General features: G+C 35.8%; 1 protein-coding gene across 2 annotated transcripts in view; it reads right to left on the bottom strand.

Moving 5' to 3' along the window:
* Positions 1 to 25,648, bottom strand: part of NDC1 (NDC1 transmembrane nucleoporin) — a 46,920-nt gene that overhangs the window by 1,708 nt on the left and 19,564 nt on the right. For both annotated transcript variants that reach the window (XM_037827177.1, XM_037827176.1), the window contains exons 11-17: positions 24,031 to 24,189; positions 19,477 to 19,722; positions 19,271 to 19,386; positions 16,059 to 16,109; positions 13,854 to 13,917; positions 13,042 to 13,142; positions 2,077 to 2,237 (exon numbers count right to left, since the gene is read on the bottom strand). In XM_037827177.1, the coding sequence (XP_037683105.1) occupies positions 2,077 to 2,237; positions 13,042 to 13,142; positions 13,854 to 13,917; positions 16,059 to 16,109; positions 19,271 to 19,386; positions 19,477 to 19,722; positions 24,031 to 24,189 (898 nt within the window). The remainder of the gene's footprint in view (positions 1 to 2,076; positions 2,238 to 13,041; positions 13,143 to 13,853; positions 13,918 to 16,058; positions 16,110 to 19,270; positions 19,387 to 19,476; positions 19,723 to 24,030; positions 24,190 to 25,648) is intronic.

Raw genomic sequence — 25,648 nt, 5'->3', positions numbered from 1 at the left:
AACCAGCCAATCAAACTGCCTAAATTAAGAGTAACTAGGTACTAAATAAGTGTCCCCAATGAGTAACTAGCCTGTGTTAATTTTCATGGTTCCATAGTAGAATTCACTTAAACGTAGTTCTCAGAGGTGAAGCTTTGGGTAGTGAACATATGAATATTTTATGGTAGTAACAGTTGTCACAATATTATATCATGTGAGTTTTACATACATATGATCACATTTGACCTTTACTAAAACCAAATGAAGCAAAGTGGGATTAATATTCCCCTTTCACAGAAGGCTAAACAGATTCAGAGGTTAGGGGAGACAACACAGTTTGGTTAAGAATATAGACATTGAGGATAGGACTCTAGGGCCAGAAAGATTTGGAGCTAAAATCTGGTAATGCAACTTACTACCTGCACGATCTTGGGCAAGTTTCATAAAATCATTCAATAACTTACCCACAATTACAGATAGTCAATGATGCAACCAGACTTAAATCCAGATATTTTAACTCCAAATTGAGAAAGAAGAAATATATTCTTTCTACTGTTCCACAATCTCTACTGACCCCATCAATTTTAGTGCATATATAAAATATGGCTCTTCTCAGAGATAAGAAGCTAGGTAGAATTTCATTCTCATAATTTTGTTTACCAGTCATCTGTCTCTTTCTTATCTAATAAACTCCTATATTCCTCTTTCCTCCCTGCTTTTGTTCTGTCATCAATATTTGGCATATCTATTTCATTCTCTAAATTCATCACTACGTGCTTTCTAAGAGCATCCTATGTGCCACTCTACATCTCAGAGGCAGTCTAATGTTATAGAGTGAAAGAAGGTAGATTTTTAAGAGCAAGAAGACCCATTTTCAAGTTTATGTTCTATCATTCACTAGATTATGCTAATAAGTAAGTCCTTAAACTCTCTAAGCCTCAGTTTCTATATCTGTACAATTATGACAATCTTTACACCTTATAGACACTTTGAGAAGAGTAAATGAGAAAACATGTAAAGTGCCAACAAGCATACTGTCTAGAACAGCACTGTCTGGAACATCCCCCTCATCTTTCTATGATGATGGCTATGTTCCATGTCTATGCTGTCCAATATGGTAGCAACTAGCCACATGTGGCTATTGAGTACATGAAATGTGGCTAGTGTGACTGAAGAAGTGAAATAGCTATACATGGCTATCACACTGGACAACACAGATCTAGAAGACACTCAATAGTAGGTTGCTTTTGTTTGTTTTTAAACACGTTAGTAAACCTTTTAAGGATAAAGGATTATCTACAGAACTTTTATATTCCCACACAGAACCAAAGTGCTTCATGAATATTTGCTGCTGCTGTCCAGTACTGTGGAAATAAAAGGAAATGCCATATACCCTACTATTTCTCAAAGCAGGTGGCATGAAAAAGTTCTAAACTATTTATTGATTGCATACAGAAAAGGCAGAGCAATCTCTTATGCCTTCTAAAGTTCTTTTATAATTATGATAAACATAGTTTAATTAATAGACTAGTATTCCTCATCCTGCCTAGCTAGACTAATGCATGAGAAGAAAGCAGTAAACATCAATGAAGCTAAATATAAACAGGTTTGGCATTTGTGGTTTTCTCTCTGGTTCTGTTTTTAAAGGTGTGATCTGTCGGTGTTTTCCCAGCATGATTCACAAAGCAACAAGGACTCATTTATGGAATACTCTGCTCACTTCAAGTCTAGCTTGTTGACCAAGACGTAATAATAGAATTGCTTTTAAAATGCTTTTCTGGATAGGTATACGGTTTTTTGCCTTTTTCTTTCTTAAGGATGTTTTGATAATTAAAAAAAATAATATATAATTACATTTGCTACTTTCATAACTTTCTATCTTCTTTCACCCATTTGAAAAAAAGCCCCAAATCTTATATTTATAGGCCAATTTTAAAATATAGATATTAGGTCTAAATCTCAGCTGTTAATTCACAGTGGGAATCATAAAGGTCCCAAAAGAACACTCTCCACATGTGAGCCTCTATAATTCTCATACCTATTTTACAGGAGAATACCTGAAAGTGGATTGTCATGGATCAAAACAGGCCAACTTACTTCAGATGTTCACCAAAAGTAGTAGTTATTCGATAGATAGCAGTTTTTAGTGATGCTCTGAATGCAAATCTTAATGTTTTATAAGAGGTGTCCATAAGGCTTCCCGAAATCCGGGGTGGTTTACTGGAAACATGAGGAAGCTTGAAGTACTTGTCAACTGCCTAGACCAAAAAAGACAGAAAACATATTAGTTCAGATTATCAAAGAAGCCAAAGTATTAAGGCACTTTTATTTTATATATACTAATGAAAACAGACATACTGTAAAATATATTTCTGATTCTAAGTCATAATCAAAAGGCTTGAAAAACAATGCAGTAGAGATAGAGAGGCTCAGCAACTTTAGCAGTTACCAGGCTCCAGTAAAAGTCTAGACCTGCCCTCTAAAAAAAGAGCTGTAATTCAACAGTCTTGAAAATGTGAAGTAGAAAGTGAAACACAGATATTCTCCTCTGCCTATGTTGTGTGACAGGCAGAGTACCTTTATTATGAACCACAGTAAAAAAAAAAAAAAAAAAAAACCACAAAACTTAATTATACTTTACATAAATAGTTATTTGTTAAGCTAATATATCTTCCTTTTGACTCTAGATGATAAGGCATCTATGAGCAGGAGTAGGTAGGAGAGAAGGACTCACAGCGAAACTGATTCTAATGATAGTTGATAAACAAGAAACAGATTTAAATATATCTTTTAAAGGCCAAAGATACATAATATAATTTTAAAAGTGATATAACTATATTAAGAGAAGGGAGAAGTAAAGATAGAGAAGTAGACATGCATTTAATCTATCAAGGCCAGATAATGTCTAAAGTGACAACCAAGAAATACCCGCATAAGCATATTATTTACAGATGTAATCACTAAAAGTACTAAAATCAAAAATACTTAAAATGATTTCTGCCACTATGATTTTCATCTCAAGAAGTCTTTTATGTTATCTGCATGTTCTTTTATTTTGGCATCCTATTTTTGTTTCAAGTATACTTATACTGTACCCTCTCTTATTTCTGAGGATTTTGATGACAGCTTTTAAAAAAGTCTTTTTGTTTTTTGTAGTTTCCTCCAAGCTCCTTTCTTTCCCTTTGCTGCTTTCAGTCTCTATCTCTGGAGAGTTTTCTTAAATATCTCGTGAATCTTAGTGAGAGTGAGGCTGATCAAAACCTCTGAATGCATGGTTGGGAACTACTGGCTTTCCCATAGGTGATCTTCACGGACTTTTTTGATCTCATGTACTGCCTGGAAACCCCAACTCAGTCACTTCAGGTCTTTCTTGGCTTGGTCAGAGTTCCCAGGAAAGTCTTCCTGTACCCTCTCTGAAAGGCCTGGACCCCAGTATTCTGGGCCAAGTGGGGAACAGAACTAGGGATCTTACCATTCAGTATCTTTGATAGTTTTAGTACAGTACCTACAATTGTGTCTGGACTTTCCCAATCTGGAGCCCCAGTGTTCTACCCTCTCTAGAAATTAAACCTACAGAGATCTAATTGATTTTCAAACAACTCTTAGCCAAACCTCCTTATTTTGGTGCCTGTCCCTCTATCCTTTGACCCAGAGGTACCTGGTGCTTTCCACTGCCAATTTGGGATTTGCCTCTGGGATCTGCTAAGTTAGTTAGCTCAACCATCTGCATTTCCAGCTTTAAAAACTTTTTTGTTGTTGTCTCCTCTTCCGTTTATTGATCTATGTCTTTTTTAAAGTTCTTTTAATGTACTTTAGTGGGTTTGAGGGAAAGAACAAAATTTGATGCATGTTCAGTCTGCCATGGCAACTTCAAATCCAATCACTTATTTCTTCAACAATCACTTACAAGAGTGTTTCCCAAGACTGGGACATACTTGAGATAATTTTAGGAAGAAAGGGAGGTGGTGTTCAATGAAATACTTAACAACATTAAATAACTCTGAATCACAGTGGAAGAGTTATTTCCTTTTCAATTTTCTAACAATCCCTCTGATTAACCCTAAGTATACCAGAAAAAAATAATCATCATTTACTACCGAGATCCAATCAATCCTCTTTTTTAAAATTAGTTTTAAAGTCTTTTTACAAAAAACTTACAAAACAGCAGGACAATGTAAAACTATTGTTATAGAAATTTAAATAAGAATGTAAACAAATTCAAATTTTTACTCCACATTTCCAGGGTTTTGAAGATATATACATTGAAATGGACAATGTCCTTGAATGCAACCAGCACCTCATCAGCTGTTATGCATAAAGCTGGACACGGCTTTCTTGTAAACTCTGATCTCAATTTAAAAATATATCTCTAATAGGTTCTAGCCTACCACTACTTCTGGTTCTTTTTCTTGTATCTGTGCTACTAAAATGCAGTATTTTTGAAAACTTTCAGAGCTCAAAGTTTTGTTAAAGAAGAGAATTGCCATTTTCTTCGTACCATAATTGTAAAACATTTTCATACTTAGGATTATAAACATGAATTCAAATGACCAACCCAATGACTTTTTCATTTTGACACCATCTATTTCCTCCCAATCATCTTTGTATATATATTCCTACCTACTGTATTTATCAACTTACAAACATATAAAGTAAATTTTGGTGCACAAATATCATAAAAGATGAAAGAATACTGTCAGGTATCCTTTTAACAAAATGAGATGATTCAGGATCTTATTATAAAATACTGTAGGATGAAGTCCTTCCTGTTGAATGACTTACTAAATAAGAAAACCACATATATATTTTTTCTCCTTAAAAATATATTATTCTCTTATTGATTTTTAAGTTTCAGAAAATTCATCTAGAATATCAGCATCTGGAGACTCACTGTGAGATGTCTCTTATATGATAAGTTTCACCATCATCATTAGTATCTAGAGCTGCAATGTCCAGTACACTAACCACTAACTCATGTAGCTACTGAGTACTTGAAATGTGGCAGGAGGTCCAAATTGAGATATGCTGTCAGTGAAAAACATACACACCAGATTTCAAAGACTTAGTAGAAAAAAAGGAAAAAAAGTAGGAAAAATGTATGAATTTCATTGACAATTTTATATTGATTATATACCAAAATAATATTTAGTTATACTGGGTTAAATAAAACATTATTAAGATTAGTTTTACCTGTTTTTTATTTTTAATGTGACTACTAGAAAATTTAAAGTTACACATGTGGACTGCATTATATTTCTATATATGGACTCTACTGTATTTCTATTAGACAGTGCTGGTCTACAGTGCTGCTGTCTCTTTGCATTTATCTTTCAACTCATCTAAATAACTGTTCAACATGTTGGCAATTTTCTCTTTACCACTATGGGCAGAAAACAATAAAATTTTGAATTATCAACTGTACTCAATGAAAGCTAAAATGGAAAGACTACAAAAGAATTGTTCAGACTTCTTTTCTACCATTTCTTGAAAGATGATGCAATACTAGGTAATTTCATCATTCTTCTGTTTTCTTATTAGTCTTTTTTTTTTTTTTTTACCACAATTGGTAATAACATAAATATGAAAAATTCCTAGAATGATCAAATAGCAAATTGTTCAAGACACTGGAATATTAAAATCACTAAGATCCTATAATATATCTTAGATTCAAAAAGGTCCAGTGGACCTATATGAATAATTGCAGGAGAATGAATTTTATTGAAAATTTTATTGAAAAAATTTTAAAAGTATATTTTCCCTTTGTTCTTTGAAGGAATGCTAAAAAAGAATAAAAATCGTATCAATCCTTACAAACAGAATTGCACAAAAAAGAAATGCAATAAATTAGGTTCAACAGACAAATGGTATTTTGAGGGTTAACTCAAGAGCGAATGGAGCTAATGTGTCCTCAACAACTCTAATCTGCACTAATCTCTTTGTACAACAAAAGATGGCAGGCTTCAAGTTCAGGGACTTCAGCAAACAACAGTATCTAGCTAGAATTTAACATTGCTTTTTCTCACCCGAATTTGCCTTTTCCTCAACTCTTTAATTCAAAAAGCCCTGAAAACAAACAAACAAAAATTTGTAAACCTGACCCATCCTAAACTCATCCAGTAGTAAATCCTGACCTGAGCTGACATAGGCTATTTATTGTCCTTATCCCACTTACTATGCATATTAAAACATTTCACTGGAAAAAAATATTAATGTATTTAAGGGAATTCTACCTCGAATACCAATAAGGATGTTAAGTAGTATATGATATGTATACTATGTTACATTTTTTAAAAACGAAAAATTCTGAAACACATCACAGGGTTTGAGATAAGGGACCATCTACCTATATTCTATTTATAGCAAGTCAAACTAGTTTTCTTTTTACAATCGTGACTAAGTTTCCTTTAAAATAAATTTAAGTTAAAAATGAATGGCTTAATCCATCCCACCCTATTCATTTAATTTTTGTCCCCATTTTTCCACTCATTTGTCCATATACTGGATAATGGGAATGTGAGCCACAGGTTTTCACACTCACACGGTCACACTGTGCAAGCTGCATGGTTGTGCAATTGTCTTCGAGAGTCAGGATCACTGGGTTGCGGTTTGACGGCTTCAGGTATTTCCCTCTAGCCATTCCAACACACCAAAAACTAAAATGTGATATCTGTATAGCACATGGGAGTGCCCTCCAGGGTGACCTCTCGGCTCCATTTGGGGTCTCTCAGCCACTGGAACCTTATTTTGTTTCATCTCTCTTCCCCCTTTTGTTCAGGGGGATCCTCTCGGTCCCACAGTGGTGGGTCCAGGCTCATCCCGGAAGTCGTTTCCTGCATTGCCAGGGGGATTTACACCCCTTGGTGACACTGGATTTTGCAGCGAAAACAAAAAGAATGTAAAATATCTCAATAGTTTAAAAATATTGTTTACATGTTGAAATGATAGTTTTTGATATGTTGGGGTGAATAAAATATGTAATTAGAAATAAAAAAAAAAAAAAAAAAAAAAAATGAATGGCTTAAAATAAGTAAATAACAGTTCAGATGGTATATAAGTGATTAAAGTTATGATGATAGTATGTAGTAATTTTATGGCAAAATTATGACGTCAGCACAAGAGCAGCAAATCTATTTATAATATTCAATGATGTGCCCCATGGTTAGGAGGACTGAAGTCCTTAATCAGCTGTAAGATGAAACAAACATTTATTGAACACTCATTTTATAAACTACACATGGTTCCTGCCCCAAAGACTCAGATCACTTAACTGGGATCTCAATATCTACTTCAGAATTATCCCAAGACATGAAAAGAATGAAATTATTTCCCTTCTATTCCTAAGTACTTTCTTTCATGCCTTTAAGAACATTATTCTGATAGAGACCATGGGCTTCACCAGATTGCCAAAGGGATCCCTGACAAAAAATTTAATGACTCGGGCTGAGAGGGTACAGAATCCTGGAGCTCTGGAAGTAGAACAATTCAGGTGATAAATAAGGCCCAGGTGATAGCCATGAGTGAGACAGAAGTGTATATAAGTGGGCAGTGAGATGGAGGAAGTCAAACCACGGTATGGGATTATCCATTGGATACTAAATCACTCATTTCAATCAACCTGAGGACTAAGGTGGAAACAGAAAGTTTGCAGTATCTGCATGACTATAAGGTTGCAATGTGGCCTAGGAGAAAGTGGATGATACGCAAGGAGAGGTTTTTAAATTCAGAAACTAAATAATGTCACTGGTCCTGTTCTTTGTTCCTTTTACCTCTTTTCAAGTCTCAAAAATAGGTCTCTCTGTGTCTTTCTACCCTGCCCTTCAAAATCAGCCTCTATTCCAACCCTCTGTTTCAAAGTACACAGGGCCTGACCTTTGGACCTATCTGTAATACTTACCTTCCTATCCAAAAGTCTGGATGACTACACTCAAATAAACAGACTGTTTTCCTTCTAATACCTAGCAATAATAATGGTGGAGTAGCTAAGAAGAACTAGGAATTCTGAAGGTGGGGAGGGTAAGAACAAAGTAATTTTGGTGCATAGAATAACTCCAGGGCAGGGTGATTTTTGTGAAATCAATTCAGTGCACTTCAACCAGCATTATATTTTTAATGAAATAGAAGAGAAAATACAAGAATGCACTGCACACCCTAAAAGGTTAAGTATTGCTCTAAATATCTTTTGTTTCTGCAACATACACAGAAGCACATGTATATACTGGGTCTAATGTAAAATGTATCTCATACTACAGATTATCGTCCAAAAAAGTTTGAAAGTCATGGTTTTCACAGAAGAGAGAAGCGTACATGGAAAAACAAACAAACAAACAAACAAAAAGGACAAGACGGCAGAAAAGTTCAAAAAGAATAGGGGATATGGATCTGAAGCTTTTCCTGGGGCCTACTATACTGCCAATATCCTGAAATCACACTGGATTCAAGTCCTAGTTCTTCCACCTATGAGTCTTGTATGTGAGACCTGAGACAAGTTGTTGAACTTCTGAGCTTTGCTCCTCTATAAAACAGGACCAAAACAGCTCCATCTTGCTTACTTCAGTTATGATGATCAAATAAAATAATGATATGAAATGACTCTGTAGACTAAAAGCTTTGTACAAAGGTGCTGGTTTGTATTTTTAACAATCAATGGCTCTTGGTATAATCACAGAGTTGTACAATCATCACCACAATCGATTCGAGAACATTTTCATCACTCCAGAATGAAAAATCCCATACCCCTTATACCACCCCTATTATCAACACTTAGCCTGGTATGGTATGTTTGTTATAAATGATGAAAGAATATTACACTATTACTGTTAACTATAGTTCACAGTTTGCATTAGTTGTATTTTCCCCCTATATCATCCTATTATTAACACCTTATAATAGTACATTTGTTCTAGTTTGTGTAAGAACATTCCTATATTTGTACTATTAACCACACACAGTCCTCATCCACAACAGGATTCACTATGTTATACAGTCCCGTGCTTTATCCTCTAGCTGTCCTTCTGGTGACATACATGACCCTAAAATCTCCCCCTTTCAACCACAATCACACCAACAATTCAGCACTGTTAATTACACTCACAATAATGTGCTACACATCACCTATATCCATTTCCAAACATTTACAATCAACCTTATTTAAAATTCTGCACAAATTAAGCATCAGCTCCCCATTCGCTACCCTCATTCTCTCTCTTGGTAACCTATACTCTTGATTTTAACTTCATGAGTTTGCTCATTATACTTAGCTCATATAAATGAGACCATACAATATTTGTCCTTTTGTGACTGGCTTATTTCACTCAACATAATGTCCTCTAGGTTCATCCATGTTGATGCTTGCATCAGGACTTTATTCCTTAGTACAGCTGAATAATTTTCCATTGAATATATATACCACATCTTGTTTATCCATTTATCATAGATGGACACTTGGGTTGTTTCCATCTTTTGGCAATTGTGTATAATGCCACTTTGAACACTGATGTGCAAATGTCTGTTCATGTCCCTGCTTTCACTTCTTCTGACTATTTACCTAGTAGTGGGATTGCTGTATCATATGGCAATTCTATGCGTAGCTTGCTGAGGAACAGCCAAACAGTCTTCTACAGTGGTTGCACCATTCTACATTCCCACCAGTGGTGAATAAGTGTTCCTATTCCTCCACATCCTCTCCAACACTTGTAGTTTTCTGTTTTTCAATAGTGGCTGCTCTAACAGAGCATTTTGGTTTTGATTTGCATCTCCCTAGTAGCTCCCTTGAGCATCTTTTCATGTGCTTTTTTAGCCAGTTGTATTTTCTTTTTGGAAAAGCGTCCATTCAAATCTTTTGCCTATTTTTTGTAGGGCTGGTCTGTTGATGAACTGTCTCAGTTTCTGTTTATTTGTGAATATTTTAAACTCTCCCTCATTTTTAAAGGACAGTTTTGCTAGATAAAGAAATCTTGGCTGGCAGTTTTTCTCTTTTAGCACCTTCAATATATTATACTACTGCCTTCTCCCCTCCATGGTTTCTGATGAGAAATCAGGATTTAGTCTTATTGAGCATCCCTTGTATGTGACAACTCACTTTTCTCTTGCTTCTTTGGGAATTCTGTCTTTGGCATCTGACATTTTGATTAGTACATGTCTTGGTGTAGGCCTATTAGGATTTATTCTGTTTGGAATATGTTGCACTTCTTCGACATGTACATCTGTCTTTCATAAGAGTTGGGAAATTTTGGGACACTATTTTTTCAAACATTTTTTCTGCCCCTTTTTCCTTCTCTTCTCCTTCTGGGATACCCATGATGATATATTTGCACACTTTATGCTGTTATCCAATTCCCTGAGACCCTGCTCAATTTTTTCCATTCTTTTCTCTATCTGTTCTTTTGTGTATAAGATTTTGGATGTTCTATCCTCTAGTTTGCTGATCCTTTCTTCTGCCTGGTCAAATCTACTGTTTTATGCCTCTAGTTGTATTTTTAATCTCTTGTGCCTTTCATTCCCATAAGTGCTGTTATCATTTTTTTTTTTTTTGGGCATGTTTTCAAATTCTTCTTTATGCTCTCCCAGTGTCTTCTTAATATCCTTTATCTCTTCAGCCATATTTTCATTCATCTCCTTGTATTGATTTAGGAGATTTGTATGAACATCACTGATCAGTTGTTTCAAATCCTGTGTCATGTCTGAAGTTTTAATTTGTTCCTTTTACTGGGCTATATCTTCTTATTTCTTAGTATGAATTGTAATTTTTTGCTGCTGATTTTCTTGATGGGTTTATTCTGGAGGTAAATTTCTTTCTCTTGCCTAGGATATTCTTATGGATTGCATTTGTGCTAAAGCTCTTCTTTGACACTTGGTTCAACTTATTCTAGATCTTTAGAACAGCTTGTATGTAAGTGACCAGATTTTTTCATCTCTTATTCATCTGATTCTTGCCCTGGATATAGAGTACAATTTTTGAGAATGCACTATTTGTGAAATTGTTTCACCCACTGGAGAAAGCTTCCTTTCCCTTGTTTCTCCTCCGGGAATGTTGATATGTTCTGTTAGTTTTTGATTTGCCTCTATATTTTTAACACTCCTTTCATTATCTCTAGCTCCTTTTACCTGGAGAATTCATTCTGGGAGGAGGGCTCTTCCGGGGAGGGCTTCCCTGCATCAGTTTTTCCCAGTCAAAACAGGCCCAGGGACCCAAGAAGGCGATGTTGATTGGTTCCAAAGTGCCCTGGGAGGAGACTCAGAAGGACACCAACCTTGTGACGGCTCCCTGAAACAATGTTCTTCGGCCAACTGTTTTCCACAGTCCTAAGGTGGTAGAATGCCTTTAATTCTCAACCAGCTCCACCCGTGCCAGCTGCTTTTGGCCAGGGCAGGTTGAAACTGTTGCTGAGATTCCAGACACTGTGATCTGAATTTTCCAGTCAAATGCTGCAAACTGTGCTGGGCCATGCTCCCCACCCCTTTCGTGGGGAAGAGCTGCCCTTTAGCAAATTGTTCCCCGCCACCCCAAGAAAGCACTGTCTCTAATTCAGCCCTACTTCCTGTCCTACCAGGGGCAGGGCTGAAACAGAGGCTGCGGCTGTTTTCTGTCCTGGGCAGGTTGAAACCATAGCTGTCCTCAGAGCTGGAACCCAGCAATCTCAATTTGCTAATCAAAAGCCACAAGTGGTACCTGGCTGTGCTTCCCCTTATTCCTGGGAAAGAGAACTTCTATTTCCAGCCAGGGAGTGGCTCCCAAGGCAGCCTGCCACACCAGTGGGACATGGGCACTAGCCTCTGCAACATGGGGAGTTTTACTCACAGATCTTCACTGCAGTTTATCAGTCTCTTTCTTCTGTTCTCGGGATGCTGTATGGTGTTCTTCTGGTCTTCAGAGCCCAAAAACAGTTGTTTCAGACAGTTCCTCGCTATTTATTAGCTGCCCTGGAGGACAAACTGAATCCTAGAGCTCCCTATCCTGACATCGTACCTTCATCTCTGGAGTTCTTTTTATTACTGTTACTGTCATTTTATTTTAAACCACTCAGACAGAATGATAAAAAGCAATGTTATAAACACCAAAGATACTACCAGATCATGGTTATATTACTGTTACTGCATGGTTAGGCAAGCTGAAAATTAGGAGCTATGGGGCAATTCTAGGAAATTATTTCTTCAAAGAAAGGTAGCTGGGAAAAGAGTCAAATAATAAAACCATCCATGAGGACATATGTGTCTCAAGTAACATTCATAAGCCAGTGTGCACAAAGAGGACCCAGAGCAAAGGATCACTAGTTTTGATATAAGACTTTCTAAGACGTAAAAGGAATTGAGTTTGGAAGAAAGAAAAGGTGAAGCATGTTTTCTCTTCCTATCTTAAATGGCTTCTCAAAAGATGCCCAATGGTTATCCTTTTAAGCCTAGTTCAATACTACCTCTTCCACAAAGCCTACTCACATTCCAGCCCCCATCTCTAAATGACTCCAGCCTTCAGTGTTTATGTCTCTCATCGGACATGTAATTAAGGTGGTTAAAACTTATCACCCAACACAAAGTTAGGAATGGAAGCATACTGGAAATCAGGAAGCCTACATTTTATTTTTCTACCTTTTTCTGAGTCTAGAACTAAAAAAAACCTGTTAGTTAAAACTAACCACCCAGTGTGGTGGTAAGCATCCATTGGTCTCAGCTCTATCTTCTTGTGCCTCTGGCTAATAGAGAGCTCAGTATCTGCATGGGTAATGTAACTCCAAGGCACTTTCAGAAGCTACAAATTGTGTATGGATCCAAACTTATATCACTGAATAAAATTCTAATATCCAAAATAATCTGTTTAATACCAGAGGTATTAACTACAGGTTCAATTCTTTTTTTTCTAGTTATTATAGAATTATTAGTAGTAAGCAAATTAAGTTTTCTCTTCTTATTCTCTCTCCTTTATATTGTAATTTCCTGAAAGTAAGAATGGTATCTTCATGTTTATCTCCAATGTATGTTTTGTTACTCAATAAATGTAATATATAAGAAACAAACTAAAAAAACAGGATGGGGTGACCTGTACTCCCACCCAACCCACAGATGACCTACCTCTTGCAGTGTCAGCAAAGTATTAAGAATAGCTGGTAGTGTGGTCTGGACGACTCCAAATCTATCTTCTGTAAATGATGCTGCTACTAAGTGAGACAGACCTTAAGGGAAAAGACACACACACACGCACACACACACAAGTTAAAAGTAAATCAAAATTAGACAACTCTATTTGTAAAACATCTATTTAACAAAGGATAAATATTCTGAATATATAAAGGACTGCTAAAAAAATGGGGAAAAGATCTGAATAGGCACTAAAAATGGTGCTCAACAGCATTAATCATGAATAAGATGACAAGGTCTCTGCTTTACATTCAAGTAAGGAAAAAATTTTTTTTAAAAATTGCTAATGTTATGTTGGGTACTGATAAGTGCTAGGAAAAAAAATAAAGCATGGTAAAGGGAGTAGAGGGACTGCTGGTGAGGATACTTTTCATAGGGTGGCCATGAAAGGTCTCTGAGGAAGTATCATTTAGACACTGAGAAGGCAGTGTCTGTAAGATGAAACAGTTCTTTAACAATTAAGTTTTCATTTGTAAGTTGTCAGTTAAAAACAATCTATTCGTTGTCTTTTTTGAAACAGAGAAAGATATGGAAGAATCACATGCTCAATTTCTCTGCTTAGATACAAGGAAAATTTCTGCCCGAATTAAATATCTAAGAAAAATTATTTGTATAAAACAAAGCCATAAAAAAGTATTTGACAATTCAAAGGATTGAGGTCGAAGTCCAGAACTGATCTTTCAGGGATAATACTTCAATATTTAACTAATAATTAAAATCATAGTTACAGTGCAGAGCTTACTTACCTTCTAATGCCCAAATGTGCATTTGGGCATCTGAAAAAACAGCCTGAATAGAGGCCTCTGGGTGCTACAAATAAGACAAAAACATTTAAGTACATTTTCCCAAACAAAAACACTAATATTATTTTTTTATGTAGACTATAACAACAAAAAATTCAGCTGCCTCCCAATAATTAAAATCTGAAATAAATTCAGATTAAAATAGAGATCACTTAAGAGAATGGCTACAAAAGCTCCTTTTTTAAAACAAAAGAATCTCCCTTTAAACTATCTGCTCTCAATCCACTGCAAAGAAAAACCACCTCAACCTTCTTTAATATATCAAGGTTGAATACACAGAACAAGAACTGATCCACTTATGCATATCCATACAACAGAATATCATTTAGCCATAAAAAGAAACAAAGTACTGATACATGCTACAGCATGGATGAACCTTGACAGCATTATGCTAAATGAAAAGAGCCAGTCACAAAAGACCATATTTGTAAGATTCCATTTACATGAAAGTCCAGAATAAGGAAATACAGAAACAAAGTAGTTTAGTGGTTGCTTGGGGGTGGGGGAGAGTTAGGGAAAGGATGGTCAGGAGGAAAAGGTTAATGGGGGGATGAAAGTTAAAGGATATGGGGTTTCTTTTTGAGGTGATGAATATGTTCTCAAATTTACCATGGTGATGGTTGCATACATCTGTGAATATACTAAAAACCATAGAATTGTACACTCTAAATGGTGAATTGTATGGAATGTGAATTATATCTCAATAAAGCTGTTTAAAAAAAAGAATTGGCCCATTTAAACAAATACTGGCTTTGGTATATGTCCAATAAAGTTTACTGACTACAATGGTATGTTACATTTCTTAACATCAAATAGCAGTGTCTAGAACTCCTTATCATACAACAGATCCACTTGCAAAGTTAGAATCAAAAGTAGCTATTTATTTCCAAGAAAAAAGGAAATCTTCAAGATCTGCTTTGCAATTTATCGGCCATGTACCCTTAGGCTAGGCACTTGAACCCTCTGAGCTTCAGGTTTCCTCATCTGTGAAATGAGGACAAAAAGACATTATCTCACAGGATTGCAGTTAGAATTAAATTAGGGAACTTAAATGAAGAGTGAGGCATATGTAAGATACTCAAAAGTGAGTTCTCTTCCTATCCTTCTGAGACAAAGCACTGAAGTAAAACTATAGACAATCCCTCTTCCACTTTATAAAGGTGTCATACTTTTCCCAAAGTTCCAATGGACAGCTCAAAGGAGATTATTTTTTTGGTAAAGGTAACTGCTAGTTGGGTGGATCTTCCTTTCCACCACAGTGAAAAAACAGTTTCAAGAATTGGAAACGATTCTTTGCTATGTTTATCTATATTTCTAAACATACAGCTCCCATTTCCTCAGTATTATATTTCTATCAGATCTTTTCCCCATCAGAGTATGGGGAAAGGGTAAAAATGAATAAAATAATGCCAATGCAAGTTTTCACTTGAAAGCATTAATTGAGTGAGTGCAATATTAGCTGAGATATTTGCAGAAAGAATCTACACTAAGAAAATAAATAAAACAAACTAAAATTTTTTTCCCCTACAAATGGTCAATAATTTCACTCACCAAGGATTAATTAACACACAATAGCTGTGGCCAGTGAAAATGGGAATGAATCTTTAGTTTCCGTAACTGAGATTTACTTTCTTGTGGCAGGCAGAACAGATGACAGGAAGCTGGAAATCATTTAGTTTGTGGCCCGAATTACAACTTTTTATCCATCACAAGTTTAGCACCTGCACTTTAACTTAGTCATCTCTCTTTTTAACACCGAATTGGTCACAAAGATGTTAGCAGAATAATAAGCCGTGAAGCATCAGAAAATAGCCATGAACTTGCTCACTTTGTGAAGCTACAACAGGAAGGAGGATGTTGCTTCTTTATTAGCACAAAGCTGCCTGCAAGAGACTCAGGAGGCCAACTACAGAGTTAAGCCTCAGGAAGTCACTGAGGTGAGGTTAGGTGAGGTGAGTGTCTAGGGCGGTGCTGCTGTTCAAATGGAGTTTTGTTCAAATGGAGTGTTTCAGTGAAGCACTATGCAAAGCTGTTTGGCTCGCTAGGATTAAGCTGTAAAATCTTTAGACGTCACATTCTAGCTACTATTTCATTTCTTATTTCATTCCCTCTTCCCCAATTCTCAATCCTATAACTACAAATCCTTACCTTATTGAAAAAATACATTATCAGTACCCGTTTTGACAAGAAATTCTTAATCTGAGTTGGAAAAAAGGAAGAATTAACACATTTGCAGTTTTCAATTTCCTTCAAGCATAATTACACATATCCAGGTTCTTCTTGATATTAACTTGAATAAAAAAAATGAAACACCTTACATCTTGCATAGAAAGAACAATATTTAAAATAAACCACTTAAGTAAATACCTTTATACTATAAACTGGATGACCAAGATGGACATCTAACTTAAATTGCATGCCCATGTACACACATCTAACCCTTAAATTAGAATCCTGTCATAATAAAAGGAATTTTATATTTTTTCTCAATTCTCTACAGATACTCTGCCCTTTAACTTCTTAATCCAAAAAAAAAAAAAAAAAAAAAGAAAATGTTTCCCTACCCAAAAAAAAAAAAACCATCTTAAGACATGAAGTGGTTTCTACTAGTTGACATTTATAGGGAAAAAAAAGTGTCTTGATATTAAGCTGCAAACCACATACCCCACTGAATTTAAAGTGAATTTGCTCCTACAATATTTTCACCCAAAAGCTACATGACTAGTCAGAAGAAGGGAGCAGGTAGAACTTTTCTAGTTGCACAAAAAGCGACAGGGTAGTATTTATAGCATATAGATAGTCATTCCGGATCCTGAAATTTGTAGTAAAATGCCTTTGGTTTTTCCCACTCTATTAATCAATCGTTCCATCAGCAAACATGCTATTTCTCCCATCTTAAAAAAATAAAACTCTTCCTTGATCCCTCAACTACCCCCAGCTATTACCCCATCTTTCTGCAACGCTTAGAGCAAAAATCTTTGACAGATCTGGCTTTTCTTACAGTCTCCAATTCCTCTCCCAATCCTTCCTGAACCTATTCCAATCAGGCTTTCATCCCCACTACTCCACCCAATAGCTCCTGTCAAAGATTCAATGGCCTCCACATTGATAATGTCAACAGCTCATTCTTAGTTTGCATCTCAGGCTACCTATCAAGCAGCATGAGGCACTCTCTCCCCTTTGAAACACTTTCTTCCCTTGGCTCTCCTCACACCTCCATAGCCACTCCTCAGTCTCCTTTGCTGACCCCCTCTCTCCCAGACCTTTAATCAATCAAAGGTCCCTGTCCTCAGATCTCCTTTCTTCTGTATCTATACTCCCCAAGAGTTTTCATCCAGTCTCGTGACTTTTAAATATCATCTATATACTCTAATGACTTCCAAATAGACATTTCTATCCAGAACTTGCTCCTTACTTGAGAAACATATCCAATTTCTTGCTTACTATTTTCACTTGGTTATCTAATAGGTATCTCAAAATTGACATACCCAAAATCAAATTTCTGATTTCCTTATCATGTCTCTATCAAATCTCCTCCTCCAGAATCAGTACATTGCAACTCAATAAACTACAACTGTATTATTCCAGATCCTCAGGCCTAAAACGTTAGTCGACACTGACTTTCTCTCACACACCACAACTAAACCATCAACCAATACTGCTACCTCTACTTCAAAATATATATAGACCTATGGTGATGGTAATACAACATTGTGAATGTAATTAACACCACTGAACTATATATCTAAATGTGGTTAAAGGAGGAAATTTTAGGTTGTATGCATGCTACTAAAATTAAACATGGGAAAAAAAAGGCCATCATTGGGACAACTGAAAATGTATGCTTTAGATCAATGTTAAATGTCTTGAACTTGATAGCTGTACATGAGCTGGTTACATAGTGAGTGTCCTTGTTCTCAGGAAATGAACCTGGAAGTGTTAGGTGTTAGAGAAGCACGATGTATGCAACCTATTCTAAAATGTTTACATGATAGATACAGAAAGATAGATAGATAGAATGAATGATATGGTATGATAAATATCACAAAAAGCCAGAAGTTGGTAAATCTGAATATCTGGGTGAGGGGGTATAAGAGGGTTCTATGTATCGTTTTTGTATTATTTTTGCAACTTTCCTGTAAGACTGAAGTTATTTTAAAATAAAAATTAAAACACACACACATAGATGAGGAAACTTCCTGTTGTAGCAACACATGCAAAAATATATATAAATACTCAGACCCTGATCACTCTTACAACCTCTACCACTAACACTCTGGCCAAAGACAGCACCATCTCCCACTGGAGCAGCCTCACCACTGCCGTCTACTTCCACTCCTGCCCTCCTACAGTCTATTCTCAACACAGTAGCCATAGCAGCACTTTCAAAACCTAAGTTATGTCACTCTTGTGGACAAAACCATCCAGTAACTTTCTATCTCACTCAGATAAAAAGCCAAAGTCTTCAAAACAGTTAACATACCTGATGTGCTCAGGGGTGCCTGCTACCTCTCTGACCTTATCACCCACCTACCACTCTCCCCTCACTCTTCTCCAGCCACACTGGGGTCCACATTGTTCATCACACATTCCAAGCACACTCCCACCTCGGGGCCTTTGCATTTTGCTGTTTCCTGCCCCCACTATTCCCTTTAAGGTTCCTGATCAAGTGTAGCCTTATCCATGAGACATCCCCTGATCATTCCATACAAAATGGTATTCCCTCCTTTATGTACTCTTTTTTCATTACCTGCTTTATTTTTCTATATAGCACTTAAGACAATATCAAATTTCTTCCCTTTTAAGACATATTTTTCATATTTTACTATTTTAAATATTAAATACTTAAATTTTCATATTTTAATATTTTTCATCTTAATGGCACATATTGAGATGCATTTTTCAGTCAACATCATGTATTAACTGACAACTTTCTTAATAGTACATAAAATAATAGTCTTATAATTAATGAGGTTCCACATTCACAGAAATATAGTATATTTTGCTTGTTCCTCTCTTTCCCCTCACTAGAATATAAACATTTTATAGACAAGGACTTTGTTTTGATTGCTGCTGTTTTCTCAATGCCTAACATCATATTCCACATATATAAACAACTCAATAAATATTTATTAAATGAAATAATTCATAGATCAAAGGCACTGTATTTTATTAAGCTGTGTGAAACTGACATTTGCATAGGTCAAAACCAGTCAAATACTGACAATATCATATGGCCAACTTAATACATGAGGTGTTCAAAAAAAAAAAACCTATTTATCCCTGATTGCTTAGTCATGTGAGATTCTTAATGTTCTCAATGTAATATACAAATATAAATCTTATAACCATCATCCTACCTGTTCACGTTTATTCTGAATCCATGAATAGATTACACTGGACTGTCCCACAGTCTTAACCTCAGCATAAACAGAGGTAGACGGAGAAGGATAAGAAAATTCAGTCATTTGCTGATCTATAAAAGAAACCAACAAGATGAGACCTTGGGCTGTACGATGCTCTGCAACTACGACATTTCAAATTTTAGGAAATAAATAGTCCTTACCAGAAGCAGAAGTCCATAATCTTGGCCCTCTTCTTCTTAGCTGAGGACTCTGAGGTGACCCATAGCAGGTGTTTACATCAAAAATTCCAGCCATCCGATTCACTATACTAGAGCCAAAGGGAGTCCCAAAGGGACTTGCAGCATCAGGTGTAGATAATTTTGAAGAAAACAAGGATGTTTTAACTAATGGTGGCACTGAAGGTCTAGTCATCTGGCTCGCTTTCGGTGTGTGAAAAGTAGTTTCTTCTGTAAAAGAAAAGACTCAGTGCTGAAGAGGCAACCTAATCCAAGAAGACCATCATGGAGGTTCTCGAAATTTATACATCTCTATTTTTTGTTTAATACATTTACCCAAGGTTCAATAGACTCTTTCCATTTAGGTTTTCACTCAAGATCCAGATTTTATCATTGGGATTCAATAACCACTCATTAAGATTTAAGATTTGACAAAAATCAAAGAGTTTTACACAACTTTTTTATGTCAGATTGACATAGCCTCTCGTTTTTCCCTTTCCATGAATATACTTATATTCAAGAACAGTTTCTCTAACCCTGAGCTGCTTTTGAATGAACTCATTAATTTATATTTTATTTTTTAATGGCAATAGTCTTAATTACTACACTAGACTCTGTCCAATTTTACTGCAGGTTTCTACTGTAACTATTATTTCACAATCCTATATTGTGCAAACATAAAAAATGCTAACTTTATAATCGCATTTTACTCAAAGAACTTCAAAGTCCACAAAAGTCACACTGAAGACTAATTTTTCCAGTTCTACAAATCTGGCTCTATAAATCTTATCTATAAAGTTACTTTAAAAATTATCTTAAAAAACTATTTACCTATTTAGTTTTAGTCTGTGGCTCAAAAAGAGAGGAACATCTTTCCTGCCACTTCAGCACAAGACACAAAGACAAATCACATTTGGAATTCTATCTTCTTAATAAAACTGCCATAAGACATTTAAAGTACCAATTTTAATAACATGACTTTCTAAGGGTTAGTGGAAATCAGAAGTCATTGGAGAATCAATGCAAAAATTAAGACTGAAGTTTGAGATTTTGGGTTTTCTTTTCTTTTTTCTTTTTTTTTTTTGGTAATTATTCCTCAAAAGTAGAGACAAGTTTTAGCTGAGTAATGAGATATTTGAGATATTACAATTTAAAATAATGAATGCCTCATATTTAGTCAGATCCATGATCCACCTAATTCAGGAATACAGTGATCTTTCTAAAGTGCTAATTTGTTGTCACTGGCCTATTTAAAATTCTTCAATGGCTCCATATCATCCCCTAGAGGATAAAATCTAAACTCCTTTCCATAGCATACAAGGCCTCCTTTCATTATCAAACATCTTCTTCCCTGTTCAAATTCTTCTTTTCAGAATCTCTCCCTTGCACTTTACACTCCAGTAATACTAAACTACTAGTTATTTAGGAGAACAAAGTTAAGTTTTCTCACTTTTCAGTACGTCTAATCATACTATTTTTTCTTACTCGGGATATTACAATCCCCATCCCCTGAACACTTCCATTCCACTTTTCTTCATGTCTTAACTCATTTGGTTAACCATCCATAAAGCCTTTCCTATTCCCCAATCCAAGAAGATCATCATGGAGGGTCTCAAAATTTATACATCTCAATTTTTTGCTTAATACATGTCCTCACAGAGCTTGTACAATTGTGGGGAAGATAATGTGATCAAACAGTAACAAATAAGAGGGATGTTTTGAAAGAACAGACTGCTGTGGGAGAGATAAGGGAGATCCAGGGAGATCCAAATAGTTTAGGAAATCAGGCAGATACACCCTTCCTCTATATTTCTACTGTATTTTATAGAATTCGTTTTAGCACTCATATTGTTTTTTCATTCTTTGTGTGCCTCCAACAAAAAGGTTAGCTCCAAAAGTTTTTTTAGTTTTTGTCTTTGATTCCCTGGCTTCTAGCACACTTTGTACACAGCAGGCATTCAATAAGTATTTGTTGAATGAATGAATGCTAATCTGAAAGTTGGTAAGGTCTGATACACCCTAAAATCTTTTAAAATCTGACATTATAAACTTGTTGCAATGACCTTTCATTCGAAATCTATTTGTTTTTGGTGTATAACCACTCCAGAATAATGATTTCAAAAACACATTTATTTAATTTGGCACATACAGTGACTTTTAAGTATCAGAATTAGTTGCCAACATTAAAAACCAGAAGATTTCACCTAAATACTTTTTAGATTTCAGGCTACTCTTGGGGGGGGGGGGGGAGACCAGGCTTCTGGTAGACCAAGATGATGACATAAAATGTGCCAGGGTGTCATTCCCCCATAGAATCTTTGAACAACTAGCAAAAACTGACAGAGCCATCTTCCTCAGAACTCTGTATAACAGTTAAAAGGTTGTAGTAACTTGGGGAGTGCCAAATCAAGAAAACACAGCTTTCAAAAAGGGTAGAAGAAAACTCACTGTGCCCTTGCAGATCCCTCCCTCAACCCCTTCCCTGCATGATATGGAGTAACCTTCACTCCCATTGTGGGTCCTGGCCATTATCTGCAGAGAGCAGGGTAACCCCTAAGAATTGAATGCAGGGAAGCAAAGATATTTGCACATCAATGTTCTTGTTAGCATCATTCACAACAGCCAAAAATGAAAGCAACCCAAGTGTCCATCAACTGATGAATGGATAAACAAAATTTGGTAAAAATAAATACACGATGGAATATTATTCGGCCATAAAAAAGGACTGAAGTTCTGATACCTGCAACAACATGGATGAAATCTGAAGGCATCTGTGTTGTGAAATAAGCCAGACACAAAAGGCCAAATATCGTATGATCTCACTGATATGAAATAATTATAATACCCAAATTCATAGCTTGAAACTAGAATACTGATTACCTGGGGCCAGGGTTGGGGTAGGGAGTAGGAATGTGTGCTGGTTTGAATCTGTTATGTACCCCATAAAAGACTATGTTCTTTTAATCCACTCTTGTAGGGGCAGACCTATTGTGGGTAGGACCTTTTGATCAGATTATTTCCGTGGAGATATGATCCCACCCATTCAAGGTGGGTCTTAATTAGTTCACTGGAGTCCTTAAGAGAGCTCAAGGGAGTGAGAGCCCAAAGCTGACACAGAACCACACTTGGAAATGCAGACAGAAAGACGTTTAGAGATGTTAAGCTAAGAGACAAAGGCCAAAGTTTGCCCTGGAGAAGCTAAGTGAGAACCCACAGACACTTAAAGAGAAGACCATTGGAATCAGAAGCTGAAAGCAATGCAAACTGGGAGCAAAGGACCAGCAGATGTCAGCTATGTGCCTTCTAGGCTGACAGAGGTGTTCAGATGTCACTGGCCTTCTTCAGTGAAGGTATCCTCTTGTTGAGGCCTTAGTTTGAACACTTTCGTGGCCTTAGAACTGTAAATATGTAACCTAATAAATTCCCTTTACAAAAGCCAATCCATTTCTGGTGTATTGCATTTTGGCAGCTTTAGCAAACCAGAAGAGAAGGCAATGTTTAATTGATACAGTTTTTGTTTGTGATGATGGAAAATTTTGGTAATGGAATGTGGTGATAGAACATTGTGAATGTAATTAATACCACCGAATTATATATTTGAATGTGGTTACAAGGGAAAATTTTGTTGTATGTTACTGGAATAAAAATTTTTTTAAAAAATGAATGAATCATAGGAATGTACAAAATGAACAGTGAACCCTGACATAAACTATAGACTATAGTCAGTAGTCTAATTACAATAATATTGTTTCATCAATTGTAACAAAGGTCCCACATTAATGCAAAGTATTAATAATAGGAAAAACTATTCATGTAAGAGGAGTACATGAGAACTCTGTATTTTCTGCATGATCTTTCTGTAAACCCACAACTTCTCAATTAGGGGGAAAAAAAAAAAGACCAGAAGTTCAGATGCTGGATCCAAATTCCCACAGTCTTCATTCAACCACTTTCACTCATGCTCATTAAATGCCTGGCTCCAAGAGGCATTTGAGCATTAAATCTTTTTATCAGTCTTAGGCATCTTCTATTTAAGGAATTTGGTGAAACAGCATAGATTCCTCTTCTTGTACTTCTTCCTCTCAGCCTCCATCTTTCAAACAGAAGGAGACTAATACCATATTACACTATCTTGAAAAATAAAGTGCCATGACCCTACCCATAAATCACTCAATCATTTTCGTTGCTCTTTTCCAGACACTGTCCGGCAACATTTTGTCTCCAGGAAAGTGCAAGCAGAACAGCATCCAGTATTATGTGTAAAGATTTACCTGACTTTACACTATAAGCTGAAGCCTTCTACTTGATGACCAACAGTTTGTCAGTCTTTTTAACATCACCACCACAATGGACTTAATTTTTTCAATCTACAAAGATACCCCTGTCTTTTTCTTGGCACAATATATCCTGTAAGTTAGATCAATTTTCGTAAATACATATACCTCACACTCATATATATATATATCTTTAGATTACTGTCACCTTTTGTACATAAAAAATGCAAATGCTTTCCTCTCTCTTAGTAGTACTAGAAATTACCTGAACAGTTTGATTTCTTAGGTTCCACTGGATATGATGAAGACATCACTCGCCCATTTGTAGCAGCAGCCTCTTGGCAAAGAACCAGTTTCTGAGTCATATCATTTAAAAGATTCAAACACTCCCTTGAAATGGCTGTCCAATTGTGGGGATGCCCACCTAAGAGGTCCAAATACAAACTTTTAAAATGTAAACAAATTGATATTCTCCTTTGAAACTGGAGAGAAAAATCAACATGAAATGCTACAATACATTTCAGGACCTGTTTTTCTTAGTTAAGATACTATTTACACTCATGGTATCTAATATTCTGCAGGAGATCAATACATACTTGTGAAATGAATTACTTTTCCCAAAAGCCTACAAGTAAACACTTGCTATTTTACCATTAAAAACTCTCTCAGAATAATTAAGTGCTGAGTGGTGTGTGAGTATGGTGGAAAGGGGGGTGTTTACAGTCATGAATATCACCAGAAGGAAAGTTGGAGGTTAAAATATGGGAATATATATCACAATGAAATCTTGTGGTAGACAATGACTGTGATTAACTGTACAAATATTAAAAGTTCTTTCATGATCCAGAGCAAATGTAAAAACTACAAACAAACAAACAAAAACCCTCTCAAATGTCACTAAGATAAAACCAAATAGCAGGGTATGGTTTGAGTGAAAAGACCAGGGTTACTTCATTAGCAGTACTGATCAGACTGAAGACTAAGATAATAAACACTAGCATGTCTAATGGTCTTCAGGGACCTCTAAACTGTTTAGTCTGACCCCCTGCGGTCTGTATATTTTCATTTGTAATATAGCCCCATCTGCTTTTTTTTTTTTTTTTACATTTTTTAAAATATTTGTAGCAGTGAACCAATTATTTTAACAGTGATCATACTTTCTATATGTATAGTTCATATATCTATCTTATTTAATTTAAACTACTATGATCCATACTGTTTCAAAAATTCCCTAACTTCTCAGTATCTTTTGATTTTCTTGATTATCTTCTGAATTTCTAAAGACCTTTGCTTCCTAGAGCTGTCACGTAAAAATTAACCAGGATTTATTATCTGCCGAGTGTATCAAGAGTCCACTGAAAACTGGTTTCCGTGTCCTCTTTGCAGATCCCTCCTTAAACATTTCCACCATTTACAATTCAAGAGGAATACCAATTAATCTGCAAACAAAAACAAATACTCCATCTATAATACTCCACTGGCTCCAGGATAGCTTGCATTTCTATAACTCAAGGACCCCTAAGAAACTATGTAATAATCCAATTAAATTTTAATATGTCCTGGAATGCAAGTCTTCAGGTGGAGAACCAGCCTCCCTATTATACTTTACTCGAATCTCTGGTGAAAATATTTAATGTGTACAAAATTCCTAAGTGAACCAAGTCTGATAGAAAAGTGGTGGTACAGTTAATTTTCCACAGCATCAGTTCTGGATTTTTCATGCCATTAAAAGGAAAGTGCCTCCAATCATTTATATTTTTTATATAACTGGATTTCATATGCATGTAACATTTAAATACAGAAAGTGTATCTTATAATCTGTGAACTGGCAAGTTTGCCCAATACTGAAGAGCTAATTAGAGAGATGAAAAGCTACCCAGGTT

This window comes from Choloepus didactylus, chromosome 2 (genome assembly GCF_015220235.1).
Source record: "Choloepus didactylus isolate mChoDid1 chromosome 2, mChoDid1.pri, whole genome shotgun sequence".
NCBI classification, from domain to species: Eukaryota; Metazoa; Chordata; class Mammalia; order Pilosa; family Megalonychidae; genus Choloepus; species Choloepus didactylus.
The sequence above is the reverse complement of the archived record's forward strand: the minus strand, read 5'-3'. Positions and strand labels throughout refer to the sequence as shown.